The following is a 12,586-nucleotide window of genomic DNA, read 5'->3' as shown; positions in this document are numbered from 1 at the left end:
AGGAATCTGCCTGCCAATGCAGGGGACACGGATTCGAGCCCTGGTTCGGGAAGATCCCACATGCCGCGGAGCAGTTAGGCCTGTGCACCACAACTGCAGAAGCCTGTGTGCCTAGAGTCCATGCTCTACAACAAGAGAAGCCACCACATTGAGAAGCCCATGCACCACAACGAAGAGTAACCCCTGCTCTCCGCAACTAGAGAAAGCCTGCGCGCAGCAACGAAGACCCAACACAGCCAAAAATAAATAAATAGGGTTTCCCTGGTGGCGCAGTGGTTGGGGGTCCGTCTGCCGAGGCGGGGGGCGCAGGTTCGTGCCCCGGTCCGGGAGGGTCCTGCGTGCCGCAGAACGGCTGGGCCCGTGGGCCATGGCCGCTGGGCATGCGCGTCCGGAGCCTGAGCTCCACGTCAGGAGAGGCCGCGGCGGTGAGGGGCCCGCGTACCGCAAAATAAATAAATAAATAAATAAAATGAACAAATTTATTTAAAAAAAAAAAAGACTCCGCATGCAGCAACAAAGATCCCCCACACACGCGGCAACTAAGACCCAGTGCGGCCAAATAAATACACATATTAAAAAAAAATTTTTTGATGAAAATACAAAGAACAAAAAAAATAGCCCAAATAAATATTGAAAACAAAACTGAAGGACTTATACTACCAGTTAGCAAGACTAGTTGTAAAGCCTAGTAATGAGAGTTCAGACAGAAAAATAGACAAAAGGCCAATGAAACAGTCTAGAAACAGATTGAGAACTAATCAATCACTTGATTTGTGACAAAGTTGATGTTGTAGTGGGGAAAGGATAGTCATTTCAGTAATGGTGCTGGTCAAGTAGATATCCCTATGAAAAAGAATGAATCTTGACTCCTATCTCATGTGATACACAAAAGTCAATTCCAGTTTGTACATCTAAATGTGAAAGGTTTTAAAAAGTAACTTTTTAAGAAGAAAACAAAAAAGAACATCTTCATGACCTTGGAATTTGCAAAAAACAGACCAAATTTTCTCTTTTTTAAAGAATTTATTTATTCATTTTATATTTTATTTTTGCTGTGTTGGGTCTTTATTGCTGCGCGCGGGCTTTCTCTAGTTGTAGCGAGCAGGGGCCTACTCTTCCTTCTGGTGCTATGGCCCCTCACTGCGGTGGCTTCTCTTGTTGCAGAGCACGGGCTCTAGGTGCACGGGCTTCAGTAGTTATGGCACGCAGGCTCAATATTTGTGGCGCACAGGCTTAGTTACTCCGAGGCATGTGGGATCTTCCCGGACCAGGGCTTGAACCCGTGTCCCCTGCACTGGCACGCGGATTCTTAACCACTGTGCCACCAGGGAAGTCCAAATAAATTTTCTTAAACAGGAAATAAAAAGTTATCGTAAAGGAGAGGATTGGTAAACTGGACTACATTAAAGTTAAGAATTTCTGTTCATTAAAAAGCACAATTGGGACTTCCCTGGTGGCACAGTGGTTAAGAATCTGCCTGCCAATGCAGGGGATACAGGTTCGAGCCCTACTCCAGGAAGATCCCACATGTCACAGAGCAAGTAAGCCTGTGTGCCACAACTACTGAGCCTGCGCTCTAGAGCCCACGAACCACAACTACTGAGCCCACGTGCTGCAACTACTGAAGCCTGCACACCTAGAGCCCGTGCTCCACAACAAGAGAAGCCCCCGGAGTGAGAAGCTCACGCATCACAATGAAGAGCAGGGCTTGCTGCGGCAACTAGAGAAAGCCCGTGCACTGCAACTAGAGAGAAGCACACATGCCGCAACAAAGACCCAATGCAGCCAAAAAAATAAAGAAAATAAATATTTTTTTAAAAAGACAGAAAATATCCGGTGTTGGCAAGGATGTGGAGCAAGTGGAACTTTCATACACTACTGATGAGAGTCTTAATTGGAACAATCACAGCAGTTTGGTAATATTTATGGAAGCTAAGCATACACATATTCTATGACCCAGAAATTCCACTCCTAGAAATACACTCAACAGAATGCATGCATATAGTCACCAAAAGACTTTTATAAAAATGTCCAGGGGGCTTCCCTGGTGGCGCAGTGGTTAAGAATCCCCCTGCAATGCAGGGGACACAGCTTCAAGCCCTGGTCCGAGAAGATCCCACATGTCACGGAGCAACTAAGCCGGTGCGCCACAACTACTGAGCCTGCTGTGCCACAACTACTGAAGGCCGCGTGCTAAGAGCCCGTGCGCCACAACAAGAGAAGCCACTGCAATGAGAAGCCCGCCCACCGCAAGAGTAGATCCCGCTTGCCGCAACTAAAGAAAGCCCACGCACAGCAACAAAGACCCAACGCAGCCATAAATAAATAAATTAAAAGTTCCGTTAAAAAAAAATACTATAGAGACTTCCACATAGAAAAAAAAACGTGTCCAGGGAATTCTCTGGTGGTCCAGTGGTTAGGACTCTGTGCTTCCACTGCAGGGGGCAAGTTTGATCCCTGGTGGGGAAACTAAGATCCCACAAGCTGCGTGGCCAGCCCACAACCCCCCGCCCCAAAAAAATCCATAGTAGTACTGCTATGCTCATTCTACTGTTCTGTTCTGTACTGTAACATTTCACTTCCCATTAACAATAGAATGGATACAGGTATTGTGATATATACATACAATGGAGTACTACACTGCAACAAGAATGAACAACTATAATTATAAGCAACATTATTGGCAAATCTTATAAACATAATATTAAGCAAAAGAAGACAGAAACAAATGAGTGTACAACTGTTCCTTGCTCGCTCAGAATGAAATTCCTCAGAGAAGTGTTCCCTATGTTCTCCTCTGCCTCTCCACGCATTGTTGGATGCGTAAGTCTCTCTACTGTCAGAGTTCAGTATAAGGACAACACAATACATTCTTCAGAATCAGCTTTGTCAGGGGCAAGGGCGATCTTTTGGGGGAGGGGGAAAGCAAGAGAATATGAATATCATCAACTATAGGGGACCTTTGAAATAGAAAATAAACAAATAATTAAAATTGTATTTCAAATGAACAACATAACTACATTGAAGCATTAGGGTGGTGTGTGTGTGTGTGTGTGTGTGTGTGTGTGTTAGAGAGAGAGAGAGAGAGAACTAATTCAACATATGCATATTCTAACTTTTGAACACACCACTGACATTTCAGCAACAACGATAATACCTATTAACAAGATCTTGGTTTCTAAGTATCATTCTCCACCAAAAAGAACCAAGTTTCCTTGGATAAACAGCTGGTCATCTGGTCTGGGGCAGGATGGAAAATAGAAAACCTTAGAACACTTGTCCCAGAAAATAAAGAATTATTCAAACAATGGTTGAAGGTGCTCCCTGGCCAGATTTGGGGAAATTTGAGGAACAAAATAAGTAATGATAATAAAGGAGTGTAACTTACTGAATATAACAAAAATCTACAGGTTCACACTGAAACAAACAAGAAGAAAAAGCTCTTCTTTGGAGTTTAAAACTAATTAACAGATTTAGAAGAAACAATGGAAACAGAACCACAATTTGGCAACTATCAGGCAAAAATCACTGATGAACATTAAAATTGGGGAGTGAAAGTTTGAGGGATAGCAGTATATTTACATGTCTTGATCTCTCTGTAAGATATTTATTAAATACAAAGTGAAAAATACTGATTTTACAATGGAGAAATCTGGAAGACACTACCTTTAACCAAGTGATCAAAATTAAGATCATGAATAGTCGGACAAATGGACATTACGTCCCTCCTGTAAGAAGGTATTCATACAAAAAATGTATAATCCAAATCTAGTCATGAGGAAGCATTAGACAAACCCAAAGTGAGGGACAAAATAAGTAATCTGCACTTTGCAAAAGAAGCAATGTCATTAAAAACAAATGTTGAGGAACTATTCTAAACCAAAAAAAAAAAAAGTACATATTATATGATTCCATTTATATCAAACTCTAGAAAATGCAAACTAATGTAATGATTAAAGATAGAGGCAGTTTTATTCTTTCAAAAGAAAAGAAGTTTAATTCCTCTGGTTTCTCAGGCTGCAGGACAGTTAGTGACTTTGTGCTCCTAATTTTTAAATCTGTAACTCCCAAAAAAAGACACACAACTAGCCAAAATGAGGCACAGTGGAAATTTTTTCAAAACCACATTTCATACAATTTCCCTACTCTCCATCAAAACTTATAATGGAAAATGTTTATGTTCTAATTTTCTGAGACAAATTCTAAAAATAAGCTAATGCATCACTCAGTGCACACACATACACACAAAAAGTACATATTATATGATTCCATTTATATCAAACTCTAGAAAATGCAAACTAATGTATAGTGACAGAAAGAGTGTTTTCCTGAGGAGAAAGGGTGCAGGTAGGAGAGAAGGGACTATGAAGGGGTACAAAGAAATTTGGGGGAGTAATGAATTTTGACTGTGGTAATGTTCACACAGTGTATACGTATGTCAGACTTACCAAACTACTCTTTAAATACATGCAGTTTATTATATGTCAATTATACCTCAGTAAAGTTGTTTTAAAAGTTTGAGGAACTATTCCAAATTAAAGGAGGTCAAAAGGATATTTTCTTATAGGCAAAATATGAATAAAGTCTGTGGGCTAAATAATAATGGTTCAATGTTAACTTGCTAATTTTTTTTTTTTTTTTAACTTGCTAATTTTGATAATAGGAGAGAATATCCTTGTTTTTAGGAAATGTATTCTCTAGTATGCAAGGATAAAGGGATATCATGTCTATGAAAACCTTACTCTCAGTTGATTCAGAAAAAAATATACACATGGGGAGGAGCTAAAAAGAGATATAAAGTAATATGATAAAATATTATCATTTGGCTAAAAGATAAACCAAATTCTCGATACTACTCTTGCAATATTTCTATAAAACTGACATGTCAAAATAAAAGAGTTTTTTGTTTTGTTTCTAATAAAGAATGTGCTGCTTAGGAGATTGTGAGCTACAGCCAAGGTATTCATTCATTCATTAACAAATACTGGTTTTTCTCACACGGATGGACCTTGACAACAGTAGTCACACTTGCTTGCCAGAGCAAGTTTACAGAAATAAACCACATGCCAACATCTAAATTTCTAAACCTGATTATTTGAGTTACAAATATATTCTTTTCATTTAACTAACAAGTGTTTATTTAGCACCTATCACTGTACCAAGGCTAGATAGGCACTAGAAAAACAAAGTCCCCTGGAATGAAACCGGGGGAACATGCACAGATACAGGTGAGGCACAGGGAGGGGTGAGTGAATGGGTGGAGTCTTGTCAGATAGGGAAAGGAAGAATATGTACCATGAGCAAGGACACTGAGGCAGGATCATGCACGGTGAGCTTGGGGATATATAAGTAGCTGGATACAGCTGAAACTTCAAGTATAATGTGAGAAGTGACAGCAAACAAGACAGAGGAGATCAGTCATGCCAAGATCTTGAATATTGGCACCTTCCCACATCACCAGTGGTCCAGTGATAAAGAATCCGCCTTCCAATGCAGGGGACCCAGGTTTGATACCTGGTCGGGGAACTAGGATCCCACATGCTGCGGGGCAAATAAGCCCACATGCCACGACTACTGAGCCTGCGTGCCTAAACTAGAGAGCCCACGTGCTGCAAACTACAGAGCCCACACCCTCTGGAGCCCACATGCCACAGCTAGAGACAGAAAACCTGCACGCCACAACTAGAGAGAAGCCCACGTGCTGCAAGACCCAACACATCCAAAAAATAATACATAAATATATATTTTTAAAATCTTGGTATTCCATGCTAAGAAAGCTAGGCTTCATCTACAACTGGAAGGCACTGAAAACTTTGCTCTATTTTCTTTTGTTTTGAGTGAGATAAATTACATATACAGAAGAGCACTAAATGTATTAAACTAGGAGAAACAGGGTTATAGAAAGAAAACTTGAACTGTACCTAAGGAGAATTGTTGTTCAACATCCTGACTTCCCAAATAGCTGGTGCCCTCAACCCGGAGTAGAAGTGCAATAAATACTTGCTGATAATAAAGATGACACTGAAATTGTCCCGGTATGAGATAAAGGCTCAACTACAGCTGGAGCCAAGAAAATGGAGAGATAGAAGTGCTCTGATGTTGTAGAACAAGAGATACTACAAGAGTGAAAGGCATTAAACATGACTGAATTTTCCATTTTGGGTGACCGTGTAGACAGTAAGCTGTTAACCAAAAATGTAATGCAAGAGGAGGAGCCAGTTTAGAAAAGAAGAGAACAGGGCTTCCCTGGTGGCGCAGTGGTTGAGAGTCTGCCTGCCGATGCAGGGGACACGGGTTCGTGCCCCAGTCCGGGAAGATCCCACATGCCGCGGAGCAGCTGGGCCTGTGAGCCATGGCCGCTGAGCCTGCGTGACCGGAGCCTGTGCTCCGCAATGGGAGAGGCCACAACAGTGAGAGGCCCGCGTACCGAAAAAAAAAAAAAGAAGAGAACAAACTTGTTTATACCTATTAGAGATAGAGTACCTTTGGCAACAATGGACAACAATGTCTATTGGCAATGTTACAAATCAGGAGCTTATCAGGGAGATCACTCTTGTTATAAAAATATTGCTACTAAGTGTTTTAGATGTAAGTATGTAGACTATTAAGTTACTGGCCACATTTTGATCTACTCCCACACGTGTGAAGTGACTTGAGTAAAGAAGATAGTTCATTGCAGTAAGATTTATAATAACAAAATATTTTAGAAATATTAAATGCTATCAATACATGATTGGCTAAATGCCTGATCTCTTATTTGCAATGTGTCAGTCAAATAGGAAGTCAGCATTTTTGGACATAATTTAAGTCCAGAATGAAATAGAAAAAAGGTTGACTGAAATTAAGTTCATAATATTTTAAATTAATCTATTCTACTACACCCATATTCATAGTAGACTCAAAATAAATATAACTTCAAGTGAGTAATCTAAAAATCATAAAACACCATAGCTGACAGGTATTTTAATTAAAGCAAGTTTGCTTTAATTAAAGCAAGTTTGAGTATTAACCAACCTCCATAAAATCCTTTAAACAAAGTCTAAGGCAACCAATATTTTTACTACCTTAGTTTCATAACTGTAATAATAAGTACAAATGTTTGTATGTCACTTTGGAGTTTAAAAACCATTTTCAACTTCTGATTACCATTGAATCTCAACAATCCTGTGAGCAGGTGAAAATCACAAGCCAGAAGTTGAGACGAAAGCTTTATCATTACTATACCTCCAAGGCAAAGTTTTAAGATTAAAGATAGAGACAGTTTTATTCTTTCAAAAGAAAAGAAGTTTAATTCCTCTGGTTTCTCAGGCTGCAGGACAGTTAGTGACTTTGTGCTCCTAATTTTTAAATCTGTAACTCCCAAAAAAAGACACACAACTGGCCAAAATGAGGCACAGTGGAAATCTTTCCAAAACCACATTTCATACAATTTCCCTATTCTCCATCAAAACTTATAATGGAAAATGTTTATGTTCTAGTTTTCTGAGACAAATTCTAAAAATAAGCTAATGCATCACTCAGTGCCCAAGACGTACTTCAGGTAGGTCCACAAATTCCTATAGGCAACTTAAAGCAACATTTTACCAAAGCAAAAGGATGTAATACAGAAGCAAAGTGTCTCCACACAAATCACACTACTAAGTCTCACAGGTGTCCCCAGCCCCTTGGGTATTTACTTACCTCCAAAGGCACAATGATGGATGGCTTCTTTTTCAGTTCCTCACATTTCCTCTTCTTACAGATCTGATGGCTGTTCTTTCTATTCTTGCAGTAGGTACATTCACCACAATTGGTCTTCTGCTGGCAGGGCTCACAGACCCCACATCGCTTTCGTTTCTTCTTTTCCAAAGTAGGTAGCAAAGTTGTGTAGGAAGGAGAAGAGGAGGTACTGACAAGTGACACTGGCCTAGACACCACTGTGGTGTTGATGTCAACCATGCTGGTGGCACTGATCTGGGAGCTCTCTCCTTCCAATTTGCTGGGACTGGCCTGGGAGAGGCGGACAATGCCCTGTGAAGCATGGTGGAGTCCTCTCTCAGGGGCTATTGTGAACCCCTGAGTGTTAGTTGGCAGAAAGCTTATATGAACCTTCTTCTTATTTTCTATATTGTTTATAGCCATTGCTGGAGGTACCGAACTTATCTCTGAGTTTGATGATGGTTGAGGAGTGTGACCTAAGCCCGAAGGCAAAATCTGCATAGTGCCCTGGACCTCAAGCCCAGATGAAACAGTGCTCTGGGGCTCAGGCCATTCTGGGAGAGCATTACAGGTAGCAATTGGGTTAAGAGGAGCAGGAAGAAAGATATCGGGGTCTGAGGCAGTACCACCAACCATACCGAGGACTTGTTGATTTAAGATAGCACCAAAGACCTCTCCTTGGACTGGAATAGCACCAGGAATCTCTGGTGGGTCTGGGGTCTGACCCAGAGGCTCTCCATGAACTGGGTTAGCACCAGGAACTTCCCATTGATGTGGGACAGCACTAAAGGCCTGTCCTAGGACAGGGGTGGTATCAGCAACTTCCTGCTCATCTGGGGTAGATTTGAGTACCTCTTGATGATCTGGTTTAGCACCAAGGGTTTCTTGTTCTGAACCTGCCAAGAGGAGTTGTATTAATGAGGTAGGATATATTGACCCACCAATAGACAAACAGTTTCTAAGGTCCAATTCAGGTACAACCTTATTAAAGCTGGAGGTGGGGCAGCAATCATGTTCACTTTTGATGGGATCCAGGTAAGAATCAGATAGCTTAAGAGATTCTACTCGTGAACCCAAATCTTCTAACTGAATGCTGGGGTTTCCTTCAGAGGTAACCCTGAGGGCTGCTTTTTGGAGCAAAGGAACACAGAAAGTGTCCTGAGCAAACATTCTAGGGGAATCAATAATATCATTCAATGTCTCTCTAGAGAATAGTCCTTCACCACCACGTGTCCCTTCCAATGACCCAGAAAGAACCTCTGCTGCAGGGCCACTATGAGTAGAGTGATTTATTTTGGAATCCTCCACACTTTGGGACCAAGACTGGGTTGTCTCTTGGCTCTCGTTTTTTGTTAATGTTGCATTTTGTATGCCAATTAGATTCTTTATATCAGGAGGGATTGAGGGGTCTTGCACTGGGACTGAATCACTTTCTGAGTGCTTTACTCCCATGTCAGTAAGTACCTTATAATCACACTCATGTTGCTTTCCTAGATTCTTAGGCGGTGAAACTTTCTTGGGTTTGGCTATGACCGCTGGGGGTTGGGAGAGTCGTCTGCTAAGAGAGGTGCTTCGGAGAGCCATTGTAAACCCATTGCAAGTTAAGGACTCTGGGTTCTGAAAAAGAACCTCAGTCCTATCCAAATTCATTCGTGCTGCTCCAGCTCTTGTCAGAAGGCTTCTGACTGGCATAGGCAGTTTGGGTTCTGTTTTTCTCTTAACACCTCTTTCTTGAATTAATTGCTTTAATTTTCCAGGGCTCACAGTCTTGACTGTCGCCACATTTTTGTTGGCTGGCTTAGATCCCTTCTTCAGTTGGCTGTTTTTCTTTTTGTTTAAATCTTCCCTCCTGACTAATTTGGAAGGCCTTGCATGGCGAGATCGAGACATAGCTACGGAGCAGGAAAAACTGAAAGGGCATGAGGAAAAGAATCATTGGTCCTTTGGAAAGTCTCACTTCTGAGGAGAATCCGGATGCACTATGGTTGTGCTCAGTCGCAGGAGGTTTTGGTCTGAAATAACAATGACAAAACATTGGGAGTGAGTCTTTTTCCTATGCATTCCCTCATTTGAAATAGAATATTTACTAGCAAGTATTAATTAAAATTAAGGAGCTGAGAATATTGACTGTAAAAGGAAAATATAATAGACATAAAACATACTAAAGTATCCTATAAATCCTGGATTCACAAATAAAGCTCCTTTAACTTTAATTTCTGTGACAACTGATTAAGGTGATGAAGTTGTTTGAATAAGTTAAGCATGGGAGTTTCTTTACATTAGAAACCACAACTGTGGACTTCCCTGATGGCGCAGTGGTTAAGAATCTGCCTGCCAATGCGCGGTACATGGGATCGAGCCCTGGTCCGGGAAGATCCCACATGCTGCAGAGCAACTGAGCCTGCACACCACAACTACTGCAGCCCGCGCGCCTAGAGCCCATGCTCTGCAACAAGAGAAGCCACCGCAATGAGAAGCCCGCGCACAGCAACAAAGAGTAGCCCCTGCTCGTCATGAGTAGAGAAAGCCCGCACGCAGCAGGGACGACCCAATGCAACCAAAAAAAAAAAAAGAAACCACAACTACTGCAGTTACATGTAGTTTAAAGCTCAAATCCTAATCTTTACAAATATGGATACTTAAAAAGTTATCTCTTAAGCTCTTTCCTCAGCACATCACCCTACAGACAGAGGTATCATCTGTTGGACAGTAAAGCTGGTAAAGCCAGAGGAAGAAGAGGCTTGTATTATCCAAGAAACTCTACTCTTTGGAGATCCAGTAACATTAATACCATATTCCAATTAACCATACACAAATTTTGAGTTTTATACATGCACACAAAAGTAGCGTAAACTCTTGGGAGTTAGTATTTACAGATTAGGTTACAACTAAGACTCACAGGTCCAACAAATAACTGTTGAGTACTTCCTCTGTATAAGGAAAGCATTGTGGCGGGCACTGCCCACACCCAGAAATGATGTCCCTCCTTCCTCTTTCACCCGACTTAATCCAAAGACTGATGGTTCTAAACTCCCATCTACCAAGGGTCCCAAAAGTTTCATGATCAATGCCTAGGCAAAGAAATTGGAAATAAAGAGAAAATGAGATAATTAGAACAGTAAAGCATACTAGATAAGCAACTATTATTTGAAAAGTAAGAAAAGAGGAGAAAACGAAACGGGACTAAGAGTCATCAGTTGCATTTTTGTCTCCTCAGATTGCCTCCCTGACCCCAAATAAGACCAAGCTATGAGGAAGAGTGAAGCTCACCATACAAAATATATCAGTAGACTTCCTAAAGATCATGGAATCAAGAGTGTGACAACAAACTGGGTGAGGATTCTTTAACAGTTGACAGGTTGCTGGATTTGTAAGAAAATCTGGTGTAGGAGAATGGTTACCAAAAACTGGTCTGCAACCAAGTGATCACCAGTCTGTGGCGAAATGAGAAAAAAAAAAAAAAGAGGCTGAGTACACCTGAAACTAACACAACACTGTAAATCAACTACACTTCTTTAAAAAAAAAAAATGAGGCCGTATAAAGTTTTTCATAAGGTTGAATTTATTATTTAATCATGCTTTCCTGTTTTCGCTCATTAAAATGTCCTTCCTAAAAAAACGTGGAGAATTCCCCGGCAGTCCAGTGGTTAGGATTCCACACTTCCACAGCAAAGGGTACAGGTTCTATCCCTGGTTGGGGAACTAAGATTCCGCAAGCTGCGAGGCTCAGCCAAATAAATAAATAAAGTAATAAAAGTCCTTTTTTTGTGAAAGGGTGGAGATAGGCTTATTTTTTTAATGTTATTACTTGGCAAAGTAAAAATTTGACAGCCCTCTACCGATTCTCAAATTTTGGTTTTGTTTTTGTTGTACTCATCTGATCCTGGTAATCCTGGGATGCACTAGTTGGTTTAGTGGCTAGAGATGGTGTCACATCAGAAAACCCTGAATCTGAATCTGTGATCACCAGCTGTGTCCTTCAGCAAACTACTTAACAGGAGTCAAGGTTTCTGCATCTGAAATCAGGTTATTTTGAGATATCAATGTGTTCCTCTGAGGAAAACCTAGTGGTAGTGGTTTCATCCTTGTGATATCTGAGGTAAGGAGGACTTTGGAATTAGGTAGACATGGGTTCAATTTCCAGATCAGAAACATTACTAGCCAGAAGCTTAATGGTAGTTATCATTATTGTAGAACAAGTTTAATCCTCAGTCTGCCGTATCCTGCAAAACAAGATCTAGTTCTTTTGTTTCTGTTCTCATCTAACATGTTGTAGGCCACACACTATAATAAAAGATCTCAGAGAACAACATTTAGAGTCAAGGCATTGAGCCTTTAAGAAAGACTTTTAAAACAGACATTAGTGATAACATTAAACACAAGAAAAATAACATTTTGATAAACCTGTGCTGAATACAAATACTAGGCCAGAGAATACTCCACTTGAGTTCTTGGCATCTAAGCTTATGGCTTTCCCCCTTTTCCTAAAAAAAAAAAAAAGTTTGGCTGCACTACCTCTTTGGCTGTGAAAAGCTGTAGGATATTTTCTCCAAAGACCACTGCTTTTTGTAACCAGCATTTTTAGAAAACAAAAGACATTCCAATTCTAATCTCCAGAAAGTCAGCAATCTTTATAAGGATGTTTTTTCGGATAACAAAAAACAATCCATTCCATTCTCTAGAAATTCAACAATATCTGTCTAAACATGCTTTATCTCTTATATCAGGATTACCTTGCTAAAAAATTATTAAGAGCCTATAATCTAAATATTGCAATCAGCCATGAAAATTAAAATTCATATATGTTGCAAGTAATCTGAATATGCCAGAGGGTGTCATGGGATCTGCTTTTGAAAGTAGTTTATAAATTGATCTCTGTCTCATATAT

At 40.6% G+C, this 12,586-nt stretch overlaps 1 protein-coding gene across 3 annotated transcripts in view; it reads right to left on the bottom strand.

Moving 5' to 3' along the window:
- Nucleotides 1-9,697, bottom strand: part of TET1 (tet methylcytosine dioxygenase 1) — a 130,258-nt gene extending 120,561 nt beyond the window's left edge. For 2 of the 3 annotated variants that reach the window (XM_032609252.1, XM_032609251.1), the window contains exon 1: nucleotides 7,681-9,588. In XM_032609252.1, coding sequence (XP_032465143.1) covers nucleotides 7,681-9,588 — 1,908 coding nt within the window. Of the gene's footprint in view, nucleotides 1-7,680 lie in introns of all 3 variants that reach the window. The other variant, XM_032609250.1, reaches the window with a different exon arrangement.
- Between the last annotated feature and the right edge of the window lie 2,889 nt (nucleotides 9,698-12,586).

This window comes from Phocoena sinus, chromosome 16 (assembly GCF_008692025.1).
Source record: "Phocoena sinus isolate mPhoSin1 chromosome 16, mPhoSin1.pri, whole genome shotgun sequence".
NCBI lineage: Eukaryota > Metazoa > Chordata > Mammalia > Artiodactyla > Phocoenidae > Phocoena > Phocoena sinus.
This window is presented reverse-complemented; position numbering and strand designations above follow the sequence as displayed.